Below are 24,873 nucleotides of genomic sequence, written 5' to 3'. Positions count from 1 at the left end.
ACCTCTGTGAGAGAATCCACAGCCCTAACACAGTATGATCTCTGTGAGAGAACCCACAGCCGTAACACAGTATGTCCTCTAACAGGAGAGAAGCTAGTGGCGAGGAGGAGTAGAGAGAGGTGGAGGAATGTTTTTGTTAAATGTAGGTCTCTGCCATAGGGCATCTCAGAAAACATGCAGACTCTCTCAGCCACACTGTGACCTCACATGCACTAATGTCTAAGACTAATACGCAGTTACCCCACAGCCATGCCTGCTCTCTGTGATGTCTAAGACACGGAAGTGTGTGTGTGTGTGTGTGTGTGTGTGTGTGTGTGGAGGGGGGCTGCCTTTTTTTGTGTGTACTGCCTGCCTTTTTTGTTAGCTTGTTGAGTCTGTGTCTACATGACTCTAACCCTCACCTTAGATGTTTGAGTAGTTAGGTTGTTTACACGGGAATGTTAATGATCAAATATGTTTGAATGTTGTATGTCAGGGAAAGGCATCTTTGACGGGGGTGAAGCCACACATGTTTATATCAGGACAAATGAACAACGGGAAGCTACAGAAGCTAAATGCCCATAAATGTTTACTGCTTTTAGACCTGTCCACAAATGAATATAGTTGCTTCAGAGTTCGTTTTGATATTTCAACCTGCGTGTCCTGATCGTGTCTGTTGTGGATGGACAAAATCAACATGCGCGCGATGGCGCACGCAAATGCGCCCCGGCTAGTCTGCATGTTAGACTTAATTTGCCTCAATTCCACACTTTGCCATGGGAAATAGAGAAAATGTTACATCTTAAATCTTAAAGCAACTTTGCTGCAATTTTACATTGTTTCCCATGGCGCATTGAGAAGATTTAGCAATTGTATAACTAATTTCATGCAATTCTACTAATTTAGCAGAGAAAAATGTTTGCAGGTTTTTTTTAAATATAATATCTGAGTGACTAACAAAATCAATGGTCGGTTATTTGACCATGATTACTAGAAGTTTAGATAGTCTAGCCAGCTAACTTAGTCTGTCATGTAAAACCAGTCATCCAGCAGGTCTACCACACATTATAACTGCGTCCCCGGGCCACGGGCAAAACACAACCGCATTCAGCGTTAAGTGATCTGAGTGAGCATTCAAGTGTGTAGGCTAACTACAACCCCCCCACATTCTCAGACATTTGTTATTATTCAACAAATGACAGTATGTCATCGTTTCCATTACAGTAATTAGAGTCTCGGCGTGGAAGTTGAAGAATCCCGATTGGATTTCACTGATGGCGATGAACCCATATCAACATTTCATGCCGATGAGAACAAGACCTCCCGTAGTTCCCCTGGTCGCCTGTCATATCTTTCTCCCAGTAAGAGTATTGTACTGTGGTTATTTCAGGACCACGCCCCTGTGGACAGCTCCTCTAGTCACTTGACTAACCAATTCCTCTGCTATAGTAGGGCTACTTAAAAGGGGAATTAACTCCTAGGTTTTACTTGGGACAACTTTGGATATTTTTCACCGACGTTTTAATTTCTTTCTTTCTGAGAATAAGAATAGTTATTGGCCATGGCAGAGAGGAAACTTCTCCCAAGAGATAGTGACGATGAAGGGTCGTTGCTGTCTAGACTGGGGACAGACAGCCCGAAACCCAGGGTCAAATTCGGCGGCATGTTCTGCAACGTGGAAGGCGCTTATGAGAATAAAACGTTAAATTTTGAGTCGTACAACAGCAGCCCCCAGTCTGTGAGGCGGCACGTTAAGATTAAGAACGAGGAGAAATGCTGGTCAGATACTTTCAGTGACACCGGGAGTGTGAGTAACTTCTCGTCGGTCAGTGAGACCAGACCAAGTGGAGACAGAGCAGTTGGGACCGAAACCGGCTCCTCCCGGGGTCAAATCGTTTACCAGACTGGACCTGGACACAACCGTGAGCACAATGGAAAACGGGAGGTAAATTTCACACCTCACAGATTTATTTTCCCCAGCTGAAGATATGTTATATTGTGCGGTGCCTGAATTGACAACATGTCAAAAGTCAATTTACAAATCAAATATTTTTTCCTCTCCGTGTTTTGAACGTATATCTTTATGGAGGAAATTAACCTAACACAATCTAATTGATATGTAATTAATTGATCAAGTATAGCCCAGGCAATGTTTAGGGTATTCTAAGCTAGATCAATGTTTAGCCTATAGGAGCTGTCCCAATGGGCATGGTACTGAAATGACCATTATTCTGCCCATTGGTTGCCCATGGCCTAAAGAAAGAGATCTCACATTTGTATCTGTGATTTCAACACCTGGCTACTCCCACTGGTAACAGGCTCCGAGTTTTATCAAGAACACGAGTTTTAAGTGGCCACTAAATTATTGTGGCTGTGTAGGGCAAAAGCCTGCCAGGATGCCTGCCTAGCCCCTATTAGCGTTAGGATGTGTGATGCCAGCCATTAGCCGGTAGGATGTGATGTGTCTGGAATATTAAACGAGCAGATGGTGCGCGAGGCAGCCGGATGTATTGTTGAAGGGAGGGCTCTGACTGGTGCGCGACAGCACTAACAAAGTAATAGTAACCTAGAACATATTGTTTCTATTATTTTTGTCGGTATATTCCTATATTCACACGATCTGACCAGTAGGATAGTGTAAGTTAGACTACAGAAATTGGCTCCGACGACGGATTTTATTAAAGCGAGGAAATAGGCTACCAAGCGGTGATAAATCCGTTTCTCGTATTCTTTGAAACGTCGGGAATCAAAGCTCTGCCTCCCAGTGAACCGCTACACCGGCCGGCATGTCTTACCAAGGCAAGAAGAACATTCCCCGTTTGTCGGTAGGCACTCCTCGTTCATCGGTAGGTATATACGTTTTGTCGGTAGGCACTCCTCGTTCATCGGTAGGGAATATACGTTTTGTCGGTAGGCACTCCTCGTTCATCGGTAGGGAATATACGTTTTGTCGGTAGGCACTCCTCGTTCATCGGTAGGGAATATACGTTTTGTCGGTAGGCACTCCTCGTTCATCGGTAGGCACTCCTCGTTCATCGGTAGGTATATACGTTTTTGTCGGTAGGCACTCCTCGTTCATCGGTAGGTATATACGTTTTGTCGCCCCACACACCGGTATTATTTATCGATTGCAACGAGAAAAAGGTAACCTAAATGGTGTGATAAATCGTATTTGAATCATCTTTCTTCTATACACCCCTCACACGCACGCAACTACCGGCTACTGCTTTAGCCTACTGACTTCACAATGTCAAAGCCCGAACAAGATACTCTCTTGGCATCGAATGTCTGTTCCGTCCTGGTCCTGTCATGACGTTTTCTCGCTGCAAATACAAGTAAAACACACATGAGGCTATATGATGTAGGCGAACAATAAATTGTAGTGAATTGATCATGGCGGCGCCGGCCGCTATGGACTGATCAGAGGGCTGTCTCGCATTGTCGCATGTCCCCACATTTCAGTCAGTGATTTAATTTAATGGCATGCAGAATCCGGCCAAATAATATATTTGAATTGCATATAATATCGTCCAATAAATGTTTTCCATTGAAAAGACTCAACAAAGATCTCGAACGTCTCAGAGATGCATTTCTAAGTGACCACGACAGCCTATATCGTTAACCATCAAACCATGGACATCTTGCAGCCGAAACGGTCTGTCTGAGTCTCCGAGAGCCTCCAAGTCTCCTGCTAAAGGTTTCCCCTTGTCGTTAAAATGGGACAGATTCATCCATGCGGAGGAAAGGAGCACACAGTTGTACGCTATAGCAACAGAGACAGGGCGTAGTTAGTGAAGCCACACTGAATCCTATTTTCTTCCGGGCAATTTGACACAGTGGTCTGGCTGATGCAAAGCCTACACAGTACAGGGCCGCTCCTTTAACCAGCATGACCCACATTCTCCTCCTTTGGAATTATTCTCTCCATTTTTGACGAGCAGCAGTTGAATATAAAGCCATTAAAAAGGCTACATGACTAAAATCAATACAGAGAATAAGACTGCCATAATTCCTAACTGTAACCAAAAGACCAGTGTGAGAGAAACGATAACTGTTCCCCGGTTACACTCTTTCTGTATGGGAGGCACTGATGGTAGCTTACTGTCTGTTCTTCTGGGGCCGTGTCTGTCTATCTGCCTGTCGTTCTGTGTCTCTACCTGCCTGCCTGTCTGCATGTAGGCCTGTCTACCCGTACGCCCATGTGTCTGTCTGTCCGTCTGTCCATCCATCAGTCTGTCTACCAGTCACATTCTAAAAAAAAAAAATCTGCGTTAAAAACAACACAGGGTAAAAACCGGACAGAATACACATGTTATTATTTTTGACCCAGCCAGTTGAGCACTTAGTTGGGTTATTGAGCTATGACCCATTGGGTCAGATCAGAAGACTGGAGGTATGGATTAGTAGGGGGCGTGGCTTTCAGATAGTTATTTTAGGCCACCCGTGAGAGTAAATGTCATTCCGATCATCTGTTCTGTTGTCTTGTCGACACGTATTTAGGTTAAGCATAGACACTTTTGAAGTTTAACGAGACTTACACAAAATGAGTGCCACAGGTGCATATGCAAATCCCAATGTTGGGATAGTTACCACTTCGTTATGATATTTAAATAATCATGTATATTAAAATATGCAATGTTCAAAAAATATTGAAGGACATTTTTAATTAGCAGTGTACAAAACATAACATGATGAACAGGAATGACATTTACTCTTTCGGAATGGTCAACAAGACCTATCTGAAAGCCACGCCCCCAATAGGCCATACTTCCTGAAAATAGCATGACAATAAAAACCCATTCGATGGTTAAATTAACCCATGTTTAGGTAATCCAAAGGCATTTGCCTATTAGGGGGGCATGGTTTTCAGAGTTATTTTTGGCCACCCGTAAGAGTAAATGTCATTCTTATTTGTCATGTTGAGTTTGTACACTGCAAATTTAAATTATCCTTCAATATTTTTGCCTATTACATATTTTATTATAAATTTAATTATGTTATTATTTAAATATTTTAACAAATCTGTAACAAGCCATAGGCGCAATAAGGACCTCATACTCTTGTGTAAACCTTATTAAAGCCCCAGAAGTGTCAGTGCTCAACATTAACACGTGTTGACAAGACAACAGAACAGATGGACTGGAATGACATTTACTCTCCCAGTGTTCTGATCTGACCCGATGGATCACAGCTCAGTAACCCTGCATCAACAACCCAACCTGGTTCTTCTTAAAGAAAAACAATGGGGTTTTTGTGACCCAACTGGCTGAGTCATAATAACCCAATGTGTGTTCTGTCCAATAGTTACCCAAATTGGGGTTGTTTTTAATCCCAGATATTTTTTAGAGTGCAATGTTTTTTTGTCAACCAGTAGCAGCAGTAACTCTGAACCTAAACTGTGAAGTCCTAGAGTGTAGCCCTCTGGTGTCCCTCTGGTGTCCTGGCTCTCTGTGGATCTGTCACTTTACATTATGCCTTCACTGTTGTCTTTCCCAACAGGGTCTCTCTGCCCCTAAACTCACTGAGAACCTCCTGTCTGTCTGTCTGTCTGTCTGTCTGTCTGTCTGTCTGTCTGTCTGTCTGTCTGTCTGTCTGTCTGTCTGTCTGTCTGTCTGTCTGTCTGTCTGTCTGTCTGTCTGGTCTGGTCTGGTCTTGTCTGTCTTGTCTGTCTTTGTTAACAGGGTCTCTCTCCATCTAAACTCACTGAGAACCTCATTGTTAACAGGGTCTCTCTCCATCTAAACTCACTGAGAACCTCATTGTTAACAGGGTCTCTCTCCATCTAAACTCACTGAGAACCTCATTGTTAACAGGGTCTCTCTCCATCTAAACTCACTGAGAACCTCATTGTTAACAGGGTCTCTCTCCATCTAAACTCACTGAGAACCTCATTGTTAACAGGGTCTCTCTCCATCTAAACTCACTGAGAACCTCATTGTTAACAGGGTCTGTCTCCATCTAAACTCACTGAGAACCTCATTGTTAACAGGGTCTCTCTCCATCTAAACTCACTGAGAACCTCATTGTTAACAGGGTCTCTCTCCATCTAAACTCACTGAGAACCTCATTGTTAACAGGGTCTCTCTCCATCCACTGGTAAAGGATCCACCACTGCTAGGTCTATGGATCAGCTAGTTTACATCAGGCCTATATTATAATATTGTATAAGTGCTAACTAAAGCATTGTGCTACTGTTTATACACGCTACATTCACTCCCCGTTGACTTTGTCCTATGACTGATGTGATCATAGTGTAAACTGAGTGCATGGTGGCAGTAGCAGAGGCAGTACTAGCTGGTAGAGGAACAGCCTTTAGCGAGGGCATTGTAGTTCCCTCTCCTTGTTTGAGACCCCGTGCCAAGGGAGAGGAGAGAGGGGAGGGGAGAGAGTGACTGGGGCTAGAGCTGGGGGAGAAGGGAGAGGAGAGAGGGGAGGGGAGAGAGTGACTGGGGCTAGAGCTGGGGGAGAAGGGAGAGGAGAGAGGGGAGGGGAGAGAGTGACTGGGGCTAGAGCTGGGGGAGGAGAGAGGGGAGGGGAGAGAGTGACTGGGGCTAGAGCAGGGGGAGAAGGGAGAGGAGAGGGGAGGGGAGAGGGTGACTGGGGCTAGAGCTGGGGGAGAAGGGAGAGGAGAGGGGAGGGGAGAGAGTGACTGGGGCTAGAGCTGGGGGAGAAGGGAGAGGAGAGAGGGGAGGGGAGAGAGTGACTGGGGCTAGAGCTGGGGGAGGAGAGAGGGGAGGGGAGAGAGTGACTGGGGCTAGAGCTGGGGGAGAAGGGAAAGGAGAGAGGGGGAGTGACTGGAGCTAGATTGGAGTATGGGGAGAGGGGCTGGTGGAGGGCGGTTATGGTGGCTGGTAGGAAGCAGGGGCTGGGCCTAGACGCTGGAGGTCTGGTGGGTGGTAGAGGTCTGGTGGGTGGTGGAGGTCTGGTGGGTGGTGGAGGTCTGGTGGGTGGTGGAGGTCTGGTGGGTGGTGGAGGTCTGGTGGGTGGTAGAGGTCTGGTGGGTGGTGGAGGTCTGGTGGGTGGTGGAGGTCTGGTGGGTGGTGGAGGTCTGGTGAGTGGTGGAAGTCTGGTGGGTGGTGGAGGTCTGGTGAGTGGTGGAGGTCTGGTGAGTGGTGGAGGTCTGGTGAGTGGTGGAGGTCTGGTGAGTGGTGGAGGTCTGGTGGGTGGTGGAGGTCTGGTGAGTGGTGGAGGTCTGGTGGGTGGTAGAGGTCTGGTGGGTGGTGGTGGTCTGGTGGGTGGTGGAGGTCTGGTGGGTGGTGGAGGTCTGGTGGGTGGTGGTGGTCTGGTGGGTGGTGGAGGTCTGGTGGGTGGTGGTGGGAGAATGCTACTGATGATTGGTTATAATGAACTCAGCTGACTCCTGCAACATGCTGCTTTTTACCGCCAGTGTAGCTTCTACAGCATGCAGTGTAGCCTCTACAGGGTAGCTTGTGCAGTTTAGCTTCTTCAATGTAGCTTATACAGTGTAGCTTATGTAGCTTCTTCAGTGTAGCTTATACAGTGTAGCTTATGTAGCTTATGCAGTGTAGCTTATACAGTGTAGTTTCTGCAGTGTAGCTTCTACAGTGTAGCTTATGCAGTGTAGCTTATGCAGTGTAGCTTATGCAGTGTAGCTTATGCAGTGTAGCTTCTGCCGTGTATATTCTGCCGTGTAGATTATATAGTATAGCTTCTACAGTGTAGCTTATGCAGTGGAACTTCTGCAGAGTATCTTATACAGTGTAGCTTCACCAGTGTAGCTTCTACAGTATGCAGTGTAGCTTCTACTCTGTAGCATCTGCAGTGTAGCTTATACAGTGTACCGTCACCAGTGTAGCTTCTACAGTATTCAGTGTAGCCTATGCAATGTAGCTTCTGCAGTGTAGTTTATGCAGTGTAGCTTATACAGTGTACCCTGCACTGTGTCATTTGTGTGTACAGTCCATTTCTGTACTATTAGCACAGAGAGAAAAGCATTATTTAACACTAACGACAGAAGGAATTGATATGTGGACAGTCAAACATAGAGAACCCTGAATCACGTTGATGCTAAATCCCTTTGGATGTTACTGAATGCACTTTACACTTTATGCTGGGCACTCCAGCATTCATTTCCACTCCTCCTCTCATGGCTCGTTGATGTTTAAACCCCCTGGCCTTTGTTGAACTAACACTTGTCTGGTCTTAGCAGCACCTCCCCTACTGATAGCAGCACCTCCCCTACTGATAGCTGCACTGCCCCTACTGATAGCAGCACCGCCCCTACTGATAGCAGCACCGCCCCTACTGATAGCAGCACCTCCCCTACTGATAGCTGCACCTCCCCTACTGATAGCTGCACCTCCCCTACTGATAGCAGCACTGCCCCTACTGATAGCAGCACCTCCCCTACTGATAGCTGCTTTAGTACACTTGTCTGGTCTTAGCAGCACCTCCTCTACTGATAGCAGCACTGCCCCTACTGATAGCTGCACCTCCCCTACTGATAGCAGCACCTCCCCTACTGATAGCAGCACTGCCCCTACTGATAGCAGCACCTCCCCTACTGATAGCTGCTTTAGTACACTTGTCTGGTCTTAGCAGCACCTCCCCTACTGATAGCTGCTTTAGTACACTTGTCTGGTCTTAGCAGCACCTCCCCTACTGAAAGCTGCTTTAGTACACTTGTCTGGTCTTAGCAGCACCTCCCCTACTGATAGCTGCTTTAGTACACTTGTCTGGTCTTAGCAGCACTTCCCCTACTGATAGCTGCTTTAGTACACTTGTCTGGTCTTAGCAGCACCTCCCCTACTGATAGCTGCTTTAGTACACTTGTCTGGTCTTAGCAGCACCTCCCCTACTGATAGCTGCTTTAGTACACTTGTCTGGTCTTAGCAGCACCTCCCCTACTGATAGCTGCTTTAGTACACTTGTCTGGTCTTAGCAGCACTTCCCCTACTGATAGCTGCTTTAGTACACTTGTCTGGTCTTAGCAGCACCTCTCCTACTGATAGCTGCTTTAGTACACTTGTCTGGTCTTAGCAGCACCTCCCCTACTGATAGCTGCTTTAGTACACTTGTCTGGTCTTAGCAGCACTTCCCCTACTGATAGCTGCTTTAGTACACTTGTCTGGTCTTAGCAGCACCTCCCCTACTGATAGCTGCTTTAGTACACTTGTCTGGTCTTAGCAGCACCTCCCCTACTGATAGCTGCACTGCCCCTACTGATAGCAGCACCTCCCCTACTGATAGCTGCTTTATAACACTTGTCTGGTCTTAGCAGCACCTCCCCTACTGATAGCTGCTTTATAACACTTGTCTGGTCTTAGCAGCACCTCCCCTACTGATAGCTGCACTGCCCCTACTGATAGCTGCACCGCCCCTACTGAAAGCTGCTTTATAACACTTGTCTGGTCTTAGCAGCACCTCCCCTACTGATAGCTGCACTGCCCCTACTGATAGCTGCACCGCCCCTACTGATAGCTGCTTTATAACACTTGTCTGGTCTTAGCAGCACCTCCCCTACTGATAGCTGCACTGCCCCTACTGATAGCTGCACCTCCCCTACTGATAGCAGCACCTCCCCTACTGATAGCTGCACTGCCCCTACTGATAGCAGCACCGCCCCTACTGATAGCTGCACTGCCCCTACTGATAGCTGCTTTATAACACTTGTCTGGTCTTAGCAGCACCTCCCCTACTGATTGCTGCACTGCCCCTACTGATAGCTGCTTTAGTACACTTGCCTGGTCTTAGCAGCACCTCCCCTACTGATAGCTGCACCGCCCCTACTGATAGCTGCTTTAGTACACTTGTCTGGTCTTAGCAGCACCTCCCCTACTGATAGCTGCACTGCCCCTACTGATAGCAGCACCTCCCCTACTGATAGCTGCACTGCCCCTACTGATAGCTGCTTTAGTACACTTGTCTGGTCTTAGCAGCACCTCCCCTACTGATAGCTGCTTTAGTACACTTGTCTGGTCTTAGCAGCACCTCCCCTACTGATAGCTGCTTTAGTACACTTGTCTGGTCTCAGCAGCACCTCCCCTACTGATAGCTGCACTGCCCCTACTGATAGCTGCTTTAGTACACTTGTCTGGTCTTAGCAGCACCTCCCCTACTGATAGCTGCTTTAGTACACTTGTCTGGTCTCAGCAGCACCTCCCCTACTGATAGCTGCACTGCCCCTACTGATAGCAGCACCTCCCCTACTGATAGCTGCACTGCCCCTACTGATAGCTGCTTTAGTACACTTGTCTGGTCTTAGCAGCACCTCCCCTACTGATAGCTGCTTTAGTACACTTGTCTGGTCTTAGCAGCACTTCCCCTACTGATAGCTGCTTTATAACACTTGTCTGGTCTCAGCAGCACCTCCCCTACTGATAGCTGCACTGCCCCTACTGATAGCAGCACCTCCCCTACTGATAGCTGCTTTATAACACTTGTCTGGTCTTAGCAGCACCTCCCCTACTGATAGCTGCACTGCCCCTACTGATAGCTGCTTTAGTACACTTGCCTGGTCTTAGCAGCACCGCCTCTACTGATAGCAGCACCGCCCCTACTGATAGCAGCACCGCCCCTACTGATAGCAGCACCTCCCCTACTGATAGCTGCTTTATAACACTTGTCTGGTCTTAGCAGCACCTCCCCTACTGATAGCTGCTTTATAACACTTGTCTGGTCTTAGCAGCACCTCCCCTACTGATAGCTGCACCGCCCCTACTGATAGCTGCTTTATAACACTTGTCTGGTCTTAGCAGCACCTCCCCTACTGATAGCAGCACCTCCCCTACTGATAGCTGCACTGCCCCTACTGATAGCTGCTTTATAACACTTGTCTGGTCTTAGCAGCACCTCCCCTACTGATTGCTGCACTGCCCCTACTGATAGCTGCTTTAGTACACTTGCCTGGTCTTAGCAGCACCTCCCCTACTGATAGCTGCACCGCCCCTACTGATAGCTGCTTTAGTACACTTGTCTGGTCTTAGCAGCACCTCCCCTACTGATAGCTGCACTGCCCCTACTGATAGCAGCACCTCCCCTACTGATAGCTGCACTGCCCCTACTGATAGCTGCTTTAGTACACTTGTCTGGTCTTAGCAGCACCTCCCCTACTGATAGCTGCTTTAGTACACTTGTCTGGTCTTAGCAGCACCTCCCCTACTGATAGCTGCTTTAGTACACTTGTCTGGTCTCAGCAGCACCTCCCCTACTGATAGCTGCACTGCCCCTACTGATAGCTGCTTTAGTACACTTGTCTGGTCTTAGCAGCACCTCCCCTACTGATAGCTGCTTTAGTACACTTGTCTGGTCTTAGCAGCACCTCCCCTACTGATAGCTGCTTTAGTACACTTGTCTGGTCTCAGCAGCACCTCCCCTACTGATAGCTGCACTGCCCCTACTGATAGCAGCACCTCCCCTACTGATAGCTGCACTGCCCCTACTGATAGCTGCTTTAGTACACTTGTCTGGTCTTAGCAGCACCTCCCCTACTGATAGCTGCACTGCCCCTACTGATAGCTGCACCGCCCCTACTGATAGCTGCTTTATAACACTTGTCTGGTCTTAGCAGCACCTCCCCTACTGATAGCTGCACTGCCCCTACTGATAGCTGCACCTCCCCTACTGATAGCAGCACCTCCCCTACTGATAGCTGCACTGCCCCTACTGATAGCAGCACCGCCCCTACTGATAGCTGCACTGCCCCTACTGATAGCTGCTTTATAACACTTGTCTGGTCTTAGCAGCACCTCCCCTACTGATTGCTGCACTGCCCCTACTGATAGCTGCTTTAGTACACTTGCCTGGTCTTAGCAGCACCTCCCCTACTGATAGCAGCACCGCCCCTACTGATAGCAGCACCGCCCCTACTGATAGCAGCACCGCCCCTACTGATAGCAGCACCGCCCCTACTGATAGCAGCACCGCCCCTACTGATAGCTGCTTTAGTACACTTGTCTTTATATGACTGAGACATGTGGTTGTCTCCCCAAGCTACCTTAAGGTGATGGTACTACCTGTCAGTTCCTCTGGATACGAGTGTGTGTTGAATCACTAACATGTAAATGTGTATTTGTGTTCCTCGCTGCTGTTGATGGTTCCTGTGTCTCCAGACTGATCGCCTCATTATCAAAGGAGGAAAGATCGTTAATGACGACCAGTCGTTCTACGCAGACGTCTATGTGGAGGATGGCACCATCAAGTAAGAAGTTACTGTTAACACACACACACACACACACACACACACACACACATACAGACGTCTATGTGGAGGATGGCACCATCAAGAAAGAAGTTACTGTTAACACACACACACACACACACACACAGAGAGACGTCTATGTGGAGGATGGCTTCATCAAGTAAGATGTTACTGTTAACACACACACACACACACAGACAGATTGACACACACACACACACACACACACACACACACACAGATTGACACACATACATACAGACAAAGACACAGACAGAGACACAGAGGCAGACATAGTATAGACACAGGCAGACGGAGAGGCAGACATAGTATAGACACAGGCAGACAGAGAGGCAGACAGACATATAGACACAGGCAGACAGACAGACAGGCAGACAGAGAGGCAGACAGACATATAGACACAGGCAGACAGACAGACAGACAGGCAGACAGAGAGGCAGACAGACATATAGACACAGGCAGACAGACAGACAGGCAGACAGAGAGGCAGACAGACATATAGATACAGGCAGACGGAGAGGCAGACAGACATAACGACATAGGCAGACAGAGAGACAAAGAGACAGACAGACAGAGAGGTAGATGGAGAGGCAGACAGACATATAGACACAAGCAGGCAGGCAGACAGACAGGCAGACAGCGAGGCAGACAGAGAGGCAGACAGACACAGAAAGACAGCCATGCAGACAGAGAGGCAGACAGACATATAGACGCAGACAGACAGGCAGACAGAGAGGTAGACAGACACACAAACTGTTGTTGCTGTTAAAATGTGACCATTGTCCTGTACCATGGCCTGTGTCCTCCTCACCAGGCAGATTGGTGAGAACCTTTTAGTTCCAGGAGGGGTGAAGACGGTTGATGCCTACGGACACATTGTGATCCCCGGTGGCATTGATGTGAACACCAGCCTCCAGACCTCCCAGCTGGGAATGAGCCCTTCAGATGACTTCTACCACGGGACCAAGGCTGCCCTGGCAGGGGGCACCACCATGATCAGTAGGGTTCCTCTATTATCCTGCTGACCCTAACCCTAACTAACCCTAACCTTAACTAACCCTAACTAACCCTAACCTTAATTAACCCTAACTAACCCTAACTAACCCTAACTAACCTTAACTAACCCTAACTTTAACTAACCCTAACTAACCCTAACCTTAATTAACCCTGACTAACCCTAACCTTAACTAACCCTAACTAACCCTAACCTTAACTAACCCTAACTAACCCTAACTAACCTTAACTAGCCCTAACCTTAACTAACCCTAACTAACCCTAACATTAACTAACCCTAACCTTAACTAACCCTAACCTTAACTAACCCTAACTAACCATAACTAACCCTAACTAGCCCTAACCTTAACTAACCCTAACTAACCCTAACCTTAACTAACCCTAACCTTAACTAACCCTAACTAACCATAACTAACCATAACTAACCATAACTAACCCTAACCTTAACTAGCCCTAACTAACCCCAACCTTAACTAACCCTAACCTTAACTAACCATAACTAACCTTAACTAACCCTAACTAACCTTAACTAACTCTAACCTTAACTAACCCAAACCTCAACTAACCCTATCTAACCCTAACTAACCCTAACTAACTCTAACCTTAACTAACCCAAACCTCAACTAACCCTATCTAACCCTAACCTTAAAACCTCTTAAGGATCTGGGTATTTGACATACCCAAATCTAACTGCCTGTAGTTCAGGCCCTGAAGCAAGGATATGCATATTCTTGGTACCATTTGAAAGGAAACACTTGAAGTTTGTGAAAATGTGAAGGGAATGTGGGAAAATTTAACACAATGGATCTGTTAAAAGATAGTACAAAGAAAATACAAGATACATGGCCCCATTCATTCTTTCCTTTACACGGATCAGTCGTCCTGGACCCTTTGAAGAAAAACAGCCCCAAAGCATGATGTTTCCACCCCCATGCTTCACAGTAGGTATGGTGTTCTTTGAATGCAACTCAGCATTCTTTGTCCTCCAAACACGACGAGATGAGTTTTTACCAAAAAGTTATATTTTGGTTTTATCTGACCATATGACATTCTCCCAATCTTCTTCTGGATCATCCAAATGCTCTCTAGCAAACTTCAGACGGGCCTGGTCATGTACTGGCTTAAGCAGGGGGACATGTCTGGCACTGCAGGATTTGAGTCCCTGGCGGCGTAGTGTGTTACTGATGGTAGGCTTTGTTACTTTGGTCCCAGCTCTCTGCAGGTCATTCACTAGGTCCCCCCGTGTGGTTCTGGGATTTTTGCTCACCGTTCTTGTGATCATTTTGACCCCACGGGGTGAAATCTTGCGTGGAGCCCCAGATCGAGGGAGATTGCTCCCACAGTTGATTTCCTCAAACCAAGCTGCTTGCCTATTGCAGATTCAGTCTTCACAGCCTGGTGCAGGTCTACAATTTTGTTTCTGGTGTCCTTTGACAGCTCTTTGGTCTTGGCCATAGTGGAGTTTGGAGTGTGACTGTTTGAGGTTGTGGACAGGTGTCTTTTATACTGATAACAAGTTCAATCAGGTGCCATTAATACAGGTAACGAGTGGAGTACAGAGGAGCCTCTTAAAGAAGAAGTTACAGGTCTGTGAGAGCCAGAAATCTTGCTTGTTTGTAGGTGACCAAATACTTATTTTCCACCATAATTTGCAAATAAATTCATTAAGAATCCTACAATGTGATTTTCTGGATTTTTATTTTCTAATTTTGTCTGTCATAGTTGAAGTGTATCTATGATGATAATTACAGGCCTCTCTCGTCTTTTTAAGTGGGAGAACTTGCATAATTGGTGGCTGACTAAATACTTTTTTTCCCCACTGTATTATACAGGGAAAGGGAGGGAGGAGGGGGTGGTACAGGGAGAGAGAGGTGGTTTAGGGAGAGGGGGGAGGTGGAACAGGGAGAGGGATGGAGGGAGGTGGAACAGGGAAAGAGGGGTGGTATAGGGAGAGGGATGAAGGGAGGTGGAACAGGGAGAGGGATGGAGGTGGTATAGGGAGAGGGAGGGAGGTGGAACAGGGAGAGGGATGGAGGGAGGTGGAACAGGGAGAGGGATGGAGGTGGTATAGGGAGAGGGAGGGAGGTGGAACAGGGAGAGGGATGGAGGTGGTATAGGGAGAGGGAGGGGTAGGGCAGCTGCCTCTGGGTCAGATCAGAGGGAGACAATTTGTGTTCCTTTGTGGAAGCGAGTGAGACAGGCTGGGGGGGGGGGCAGAGGAGAGCTGGAGGAGAGCATGTCTGAGTGCTGCAGTTAGATCATCTGAAACCGGGTCACGCTATCCCAGCCTGTCAGAGAGACTTTACTCTGAACTCTTTACCCTCAAACCGTCCCCCTGCTCCTATTGGATCTGTGTAAACAGCAGCACAGACCCCATACGGCTGTTATGTGAGTTGTGTTTTTAGGGATGGAACATTGGAGGAAATATCAGCCTGATGTTTTTAATGGATACTGCTGTGACTTTGCGTCGTCTACGTTATTCGTGGATCGTCATCGATCTTGAATGAAAGAAACTGAGTTGAAGTTCTCTGCTCAGTGTGTGGTTACCTCTCTCCCCTGTCAGTCCCATAGTTGACCCTGTCCTCCTCTTCTTCTCTCCTGTCCTATAGTTGACCCTGTCCTCCTCTTCTTCTCTCCTGTCCTATAGTTGACCTGGTCTTCTTCTTCTCTCCTGTCCTATAGTTGACCTGGTCCTCTTCTTCTCTCCTGTCCTATAGTTGACCTGGTCCTCTTCTTCTCTCCTGTCCTATAGTTGACCTGGTCCTCCTCTTCTTCTCTCCTGTCCTATAGTTGACCTGGTCCTCCTCTTCTTCTCTCCTGTCCTATAGTTGACCTGGTCTTCTTCTTCTCTCCTGTCCTCTAGTTGACCTGGTCTTCTTCTTCTCTCCTTTCCTATAGTTGACCTGGTCTTCTTCTTCTTCTCTCCTGTCCTCTAGTTGACCTGGTCTTCTTCTTCTCTACTGTCCTCTAGTTGACCTGGTCTTCTTATTCTCTCCTGTCCTCTAGTTGACCTGGTCTTCTTCTTCTCTCCTGTCCTCTAGTTGACCTGGTCTTCTTCTTATCTCCTGTCCTATAGTTGACCTGGTCCTCTTCTTCTCTCCTGTCCTATAGTTGACCATGTGGTCCCCGAGCCTGGTGCCAGCCTCCTGGGGGCCTACGACCAGTGGAAGGACATAGCAGACAGGGGGTCCTGCTGTGATTACTCCCTCCACATGGACATCACCCGCTGGCACGACGGACTCTTTGAAGAGATGGAGAGTCTGGTGAAGAATAAAGGTATTGTTTCAGGATGTTCTGGATCTACCTGTGTAGATAGTACCTGATGTTCTGGATCTACCTATGTAGATAGTACCTGATGTCCTGGATCTACCTGTGTAGATAGTACCTGTTTCTGTCTTCAAATCTCAATCTGTCTGACACAAAACCACCCAATATGACTCTTAAATCGTTTCCCTACCATATAACTACTAGATGAGCATCTAAGATGATATTAGCTTGTGTAAAAATAACTTTGAAAGGGGTCAGGTCCAGCTTTTAATGGTGTTGTGGTAATGTGTCTGATACTGTGTTGTTAATGGTGTTGTGGTAATGTGTCTGATACTGTGTTGTTAATGGTGTTGTGGTAATGTGTCTGATACTGTGTTGTTAATGTTGTTGTGGTAATGTATCTGATACTGTGTTGTTAATGGTGTTGTGGTAATGTGTCTGATACTGTGTTGTTAATGGTGTTGTGGTAATGTGTCTGATACTGTGTTGTTAATGGTGTTGTGGTAATGTGTCTGATACTGTTGTGGTAATGTATCTGATACTGTGTTGTTAATGGTGTTGTGGTAATGTATCTGATACTGTGTTGTTAATGGTGTTGTGGTAATGTGTCTGATACTGTGTTGTTAATGGTGTTGTGGTAATGTGTCTGATACTGTGTTGTTAATGGTGTTGTGGTAATGTATCTCATACTGTGTTGTGGTAATGTGTCTGATATTGTGTTGTTAATGGTGTTGTGGTAATGTGTCTGATACTGTGTTGTTAATGGTGTTGTGGTAATGTATCTGATACTGTGTTGTTAATGGTGTTGTGGTAATGTGTCTGATACTGTTGTGGTAATGTGTCTGATACTGTGTTGTTAATGGTGTTGTGGTAATGTGTCTGATACTGTGTTGTTAATGGTGTTGTGGTAATGTGTCTGATACTGTGTTGTTAATGGTGTTGTGGTAATGTGTCTGATACTGTTGTGGTAATGTATCTGATACTGTGTTGTTAATGGTGTTGTGGTAATGTATCTGATACTGTGTTGTTAATGGTGTTGTGGTAATGTGTCTGATACTGTGTTGTTAATGGTGTTGTGGTAATGTGTCTGATACTGTGTTGTTAATGGTGTTGTGGTAATGTGTCTGATACTGTTGTGGTAATGTGTCTGATACTGTGTTGTTAATGGTGTTGTGGTAATGTATCTCATACTGTGTTGTGGTAATGTGTCTGATATTGTGTTGTTAATGGTGTTGTGGTAATGTGTCTGATAATTTGTTGTTAATGGTGTTGTGGTAATGTGTCTGATACTGTTGTGGTAATGTGTCTGATACTGTGTTGTTAATGGTGTTGTGGTAATGTGTCTGATACTGTGTTGTTAATGGTGTTGTGGTAATGTGTCTGATACTGTGTTGTTAATGGTGTTGTGGTAATGTGTCTGATACTGTTGTGGTAATGTATCTGATACTGTGTTGTTAATGGTGTTGTGGTAATGTATCTGATACTGTGTTGTTAATGGTGTTGTGGTAATGTGTCTGATACTGTGTTGTTAATGGTGTTGTGGTAATGTGTCTGATACTGTGTTGTTAATGGTGTTGTGGTAATGTGTCTGATACTGTTGTGGTAATGTGTCTGATACTGTGTTGTTAATGGTGTTGTGGTAATGTGTCTGATACTGTGTTGTTAATGGTGTTGTGGTAATGTGTCTGATACGCTGTTAGGCTCTACCAAGCCTCCCTCATGTCCATGGAACACACATACACACACACACACACACACACACACACACACACACACACACATATACACCTGTGTCCTTGCAGCTAGACGATTACTGCAGGTGACAACACAACACTAGAGACACATACTGTACATGAGATGATGTCCACACTCACTAATCCACACAGACAGCCAGCCAGCCAGCCCACCAACTCTCTCTCACCTAGCTGAACTACACTCACTAATCCACACAGACACACTCACTAATCCACACAGACAGCTAGGCAGCCGACCAACTCTCTCTCACCCAGCTGAACTACACTCACCAATCCACACAGACACACTCACTAATCCACACAGACAGCCAGCCAGCCCACCAACTCTCTCTCACCCAGCTGAACTACACTCACTAATCCACACAGACACACTCACTAATCCACACAGACAGCTAAGCAGCCGACCAACTCTCTCTCACCCAGCTGAACTACACTCACCAATCCACACAGACACACTCACTAATCCACACAGACAGCCAGCCAGCCCACCAACTCTCTCTCATCCAGCTGAACTACACTCACCAATCCACACAGGCACACTCACTAATCCACAGACAGCCAGTCAGCCCACCAACTCTCTCTCACCCAGCTGAACTACACTCACTCATGCACTCACACACACACACAAAACCACTCACTCACTCACACATACAACCACACAACCACACACACACACAACCACACAACCATATGCACACACAGGAGCGCACAGACATATAGACACATCTGCACATGCTTGTGATTTTCAAATGCGAGAAATTCAATTCCTTGAAATGGTTTGAAATGTGTTATGTTTGAATTTATCCAGGAGTCAATTCCTTCTTGATCTTCATGGCTTACAAGGACAAATTCCAGAGCTCAGATAGTCAGGTAAGTTTTATTTCTTCAAACAATTTATTCAGATGTCTCTAAAATGTAATGTAAACAATAACCTTGGGTGTTTCTCAATATGCATACTACCGTACTCCGTACTCTCACGCTCCAAGTGTATTTTCTGAGGACGTTCTCTTGAGTAAAACATTCCATTTGAGCAGCACCACCCCTACTGTATTACCTCACGCTGAGCTGCACTCCCCCTACTGTATTACCTCACGCTGAGCAGCACTCCCCCTACTGTATTACCTCACCACCCCTACTGTATTACCTCACCACCCCTACTGTATTACCTCACCACCCCTACTGTATTACCTCACCACCCCTACTGTATTACCTCACCACCCCTACTGTATTACCTCACCACCCCTACTGTATTACCTCACCACCCCTACTGTATTACCTCACCACCCCTACTGTATTACCTCACCACGCCTACTGTATTACCTCACCACCCCTACTGTATTACCTCACCACCCCTACTGTATTACCTCACCACCCCTACTGTATTACCTCACCACCCCTACTGTATTACCTCACCACGCCTACTGTATTACCTCACTCCCCCTACTGTATTACCTCACTCCCCCTACTGTATTACCTCACCACGCCTACTGTATTACCTCACCACGCCTACTGTATTACCTCACCACCCCTACTGTATTACCTCACCACCCCTACTGTATTACCTCACCACCCCGACTGTATTACCTCACCACCCCTACTGTATTACCTCACCCCCCTACTGTATTACCTCACCACCCCTACTGTATTACCTCACCACCCCTACTGTATTACCTCACCACGCCTACTGTATTACCTCACCCCCCCTACTGTATTACCTCACCACCCCTACTGTATTACCTCACCACCCCTACTGTATTACCTCACCACCCCTACTGTATTACCTCACCACGCCTACTGTATTACCTCACCACGCCTACTGTATTACCTCACTCCCCCTACTGTATTACCTCACCACCCCTACTGTATTACCTCACCACCCCTACTGTATTACCTCACTCCCCCTACTGTATTACCTCACCACCCCTACTGTATTACCTCACCACCCCTACTGTATTACCTCACCACCCCTACTGTATTACCTCACCACCCCTACTGTATTACCTCACCACCCCTACTGTATTACCTCACCACGCCTACTGTATTACCTCACCACCCCTACTGTATTACCTCACCACCCCTACTGTATTACCTCACCACGCCTACTGTATTACCTCACCCCCCCTACTGTATTACCTCACCACCCCTACTGTATTACCTCACCACCCCTACTGTATTACCTCACCACCCCTACTGTATTACCTCACCCCCCCTACTGTATTACCTCACCACCCCTACTGTATTACCTCACCACGCCTACTGTATTACCTCACCACCCCTACTGTATTACCTCACCACCCCTACTGTATTACCTCACCACCCCTACTGTATTACATCACCACCCCTACTGTATTACCTCACCACCCCTACTGTATTACCTCACCACGCCTACTGTATTACCTCACCACCCCTACTGTATTACCTCACCACCCCTACTGTATTACCTCACCACCCCTACTGTATTACCTCACCACCCCTACTGTATTACCTCACCACGCCTACTGTATTACCTCACCACCCCTACTGTATTACCTCACCACGCCTACTGTATTACCTCACTCCCCCTACTGTATTACCTCACCACCCCTACTGTATTACCTCACCACCCCTACTGTATTACCTCACCACCCCTACTGTATTACCTCACCACGCCTACTGTATTACCTCACACTGAGCAGCACTCCCCCTACTGTATTACCTCACGCTGAGCAGCACTCCCCCTACTGTATTACCTCACGCTGAGCAGCACTCCCCCTACTGTATTACCTCACGCTGAGCAGCACTCCCCCTACTGTATTACCTCACGCTGAGCAGCACTCCCCCTACTGTATTACCTCACGCTGAGCAGCACTCCCCCTACTTTATTACCTCACGCTGAGCAGCACTCCCCCTACTGTATTACCTCACGCTGAGCAGCACTCCCCCTACTGTATTACCTCACGCTGAGCAGCACTCCCCCTACTGTATTACCTCACGCTGAGCAGCACTCCTCCTACTGTATTACCTCACGCTGAGCAGCACTCCCCCTACTGTATTAACTCACGCTGAGCAGCACTCCCCCTACTGTATTACCTCAGCACTCCCCCTACTGTATTACCTCACGCTGAATAGCACTCCCCCTACTGTATTACCTCAGCACCCCCCCTACTGTATTACCTCACGCTGAGCAGCACTCCCCCTACTGTATTACCTCACGCTGAGCATCACTCCCTCTACTGTATTACCTCAGCACTCCCCCTACTGTATTACCTCACGCTGAGCAGCACTCCCCCTACTGTATTACCTCACGCTGAGCAGCACTCCCCCTACTGTATTACCTCACGCTGAGCAGCACTCCCCCTACTGTATTACCTCAGCACTCCCCCTACTGTATTACCTCACGCTGAGCAGCACTCCCCCTACTGTATTACCTCACGCTGAGCAGCACTCCCCCTACTGTATTACCTCACGCTGAGCAGCACTCCCCCTACTGTATTACCTCACGCTGAGCAGCACTCCCCCTACTGTATTACCTCAGCACTCCCCCTACTGTATTACCTCACGCTGAGCAGCACTGCCCCCTACTGTATTACCTCACGCTGAGCAGCACTCCCTCTACTGTATTACCTAACGCTGAACAGCACTCCCCCCTACTGTATTACCCCACGCTGAGCAGCACTCCCCCTACTGTATTACCTCACGCTGAGCAGCACTCCCCCTACTGTATTACCTCAGTACTCCCCCTACTGTATTACCTCACGCTGAGCAGCACTCCCCCTACTGTATTACCTCACCACCCCTACTGTATTACCTCACTCCCCCTACTGTATTACCTCACGCTGAGCAGCACTCCCCCTACTGTATTACCTCACGCTGAGCAGAACTCCCCCTACTGTATTACCTCACGCTGAGCAGCACTCCCCCTACTGTATTACCTCAGCACTCCCCCTACTGTATTACCTCACGCTGAGCAGCACTGCCCCCTACTGTATTACCTCATGCTGAGCAGCACTCCCCCTACTGTATTACCTCACGCTGAGCATCACTCCCTCTACTGTATTACCTCAGCACTCCCCCTACTGTATTACCTCACGCTGAGCAGCACTCCCTCTACTGTATTACCTCAGCACTCCCCCTACTGTATTACCTCACGCTGAGCAGCACTGCCCCCTACTGTATTACCTCATGCTGAGCAGCACTCCCCCTACTGTATTACCTCACGCTGAGCATCACTCCCTCTACTGTATTACCTCAGCACTCCCTCTACTGTATTACCTCACGCTGAGCAGCACTGCCCCTACTGTATCACCTCACGCTGAGCAGCACTCCCCCTACTGTATCACCTCACGCTGAGCAGCACTCCCTCTACTGTATTACCTCACGCTGAGCAGCACTGCCCCCTACTGTATTACCTCACGCTGAGCAGCACTCCCCCTACTGTATTACCTCACGCTGAGCAGCACTCCCCCTACTGTATTACCTCACGCTGAGCAGCACTCCTCCTACTGTATTACCTCACGCTGAGCAGCACTCCCCCTACTGTATTAACTCACGCTGAGCAGCACTCCCCCTACTGTATTACCTCAGCACTCCCCCTACTGTATTACCTCACGCTGAATAGCACTCCCCCTACTGTATTACCTCAGCACCCCCCCTACTGTATTACCTCACGCTGAGCAGCACTCCCCCTACTGTATTACCTCACGCTGAGCATCACTCCCTCTACTGTATTACCTCAGCACTCCCCCTACTGTATTACCTCACGCTGAGCAGCACTCCCCCTACTGTATTACCTCACGCTGAGCAGCACTCCCCCTACTGTATTACCTCACGCTGAGCAGCACTCCCCCTACTGTATTACCTCAGCACTCCCCCTACTGTATTACCTCACGCTGAGCAGCACTCCCCCTACTGTATTACCTCACGCTGAGCAGCACTCCCCCTACTGTATTACCTCACGCTGAGCAGCACTCCCCCTACTGTATTACCTCACGCTGAGCAGCACTCCCCCTACTGTATTACCTCAGCACTCCCCCTACTGTATTACCTCACGCTGAGCAGCACTGCCCCCTACTGTATTACCTCACGCTGAGCAGCACTCCCTCTACTGTATTACCTAACGCTGAACAGCACTCCCCCCTACTGTATTACCCCACGCTGAGCAGCACTCCCCCTACTGTATTACCTCACGCTGAGCAGCACTCCCCCTACTGTATTACCTCAGTACTCCCCCTACTGTATTACCTCACGCTGAGCAGCACTCCCCCTACTGTATTACCTCACCACCCCTACTGTATTACCTCACTCCCCCTACTGTATTACCTCACGCTGAGCAGCACTCCCCCTACTGTATTACCTCACGCTGAGCAGAACTCCCCCTACTGTATTACCTCACGCTGAGCAGCACTCCCCCTACTGTATTACCTCAGCACTCCCCCTACTGTATTACCTCACGCTGAGCAGCACTGCCCCCTACTGTATTACCTCATGCTGAGCAGCACTCCCCCTACTGTATTACCTCACGCTGAGCATCACTCCCTCTACTGTATTACCTCAGCACTCCCCCTACTGTATTACCTCACGCTGAGCAGCACTCCCTCTACTGTATTACCTCAGCACTCCCCCTACTGTATTACCTCACGCTGAGCAGCACTGCCCCCTACTGTATTACCTCATGCTGAGCAGCACTCCCCCTACTGTATTACCTCACGCTGAGCATCACTCCCTCTACTGTATTACCTCAGCACTCCCTCTACTGTATTACCTCACGCTGAGCAGCACTGCCCCTACTGTATCACCTCACGCTGAGCAGCACTCCCCCTACTGTATCACCTCACGCTGAGCAGCACTCCCTCTACTGTATTACCTCACGCTGAGCAGCACTGCCCCCTACTGTATTACCTCACGCTGAGCAGCACTCCCTCTACTGTATTACCTCACGCTGCACCTCTGTCACGAACCGGCTCAAAGCCCGTAACAAAGGGAGACAACGTGGAGATAAGGAGTAACAAAATATGTATTTATTAACTAAAGCAACTAAGGAAAATATACAATGGTGTGTGTAATCAGTAATCAGTAGTGTAAGTGAGTGTTTTGCGTGCATGAATGTGATAATGCAGGGTGTTGAAAGGTGCCAAAGCAAACAAACAAAAGGCCACCAAGAACCACAACACGATCTACAAAGGTGTCTGCATGGAGAGAGTCTCCCAGCATGAATGTGGAAGAGGTCTATTTATCCTGGGAGACACCTGGCCCAGGTGTTTCCCATGTAGCTGACGACCCTCCCAACTCCGCCCACCGGCATCCTAATAAGGAAACAAGAACAAAGCGAGGATACGGCAGACAGAGTGGGGGGGTCGTCACACCTCCACATTCATTGAACCTTCTTCCAGCCAGGACAATGGCAACAATAGATACCTACCAAACAAGAGAAGGCATTTAGAGCATGAGAGTGTGGAGCACGGTCCTCTGCATTTTGATGAACCCCCCCCCCCCCACCCCCACACTCCTTGTTTTTATCTCTTTCCCATGCCAGATGTATGAGATGTTTGGTATCATTAGAGACCTGGGGGCCATCGCTCAGGTTCACGCTGAGAACGGGGACATCATTGACGAGGTAGGCTACTGTACTGTTGACTTGAAAGACTGGCCTTTGACAGTGACTGGGCAGATCTCTCCTGGGCAAAGGTCATCTTCAGTTGA

The 24,873-nt window shown here is 47.9% G+C and overlaps 1 protein-coding gene across 6 annotated transcripts in view; it reads left to right on the top strand.

Moving 5' to 3' along the window:
• The first annotated feature begins 1,358 nt into the window (after positions 1-1,358).
• The window catches only part of LOC118936689 (dihydropyrimidinase-related protein 2), a 37,520-nt gene continuing 14,005 nt past the window's right edge, over positions 1,359-24,873 (top strand). The window contains exons 1-6 of one of the 6 annotated variants that reach the window (XM_090228802.1): positions 1,359-1,924; positions 12,051-12,139; positions 12,975-13,159; positions 16,286-16,450; positions 19,004-19,065; positions 24,707-24,787. In XM_090228802.1, the coding sequence (XP_090084928.1) occupies positions 1,541-1,924; positions 12,051-12,139; positions 12,975-13,159; positions 16,286-16,450; positions 19,004-19,065; positions 24,707-24,787 (966 nt within the window). In that variant the 5' untranslated portion in view covers positions 1,359-1,540. Of the gene's footprint in view, positions 1,925-2,401; positions 2,826-12,050; positions 12,140-12,974; positions 13,160-16,285; positions 16,451-19,003; positions 19,066-24,706; positions 24,788-24,873 lie in introns of those variants that run through there. The other 5 variants (XM_090228801.1, XM_090228803.1, XM_090228804.1 and 2 more) reach the window with 5 other exon arrangements.

Source organism: Oncorhynchus mykiss, unplaced genomic scaffold, assembly GCF_057628025.1.
Source record: "Oncorhynchus mykiss isolate SJ-2025 unplaced genomic scaffold, ASM5762802v1 scaffold101, whole genome shotgun sequence".
NCBI lineage: Eukaryota > Metazoa > Chordata > Actinopteri > Salmoniformes > Salmonidae > Oncorhynchus > Oncorhynchus mykiss.
The sequence above is the reverse complement of the archived record's forward strand: the minus strand, read 5'-3'. Positions and strand labels throughout refer to the sequence as shown.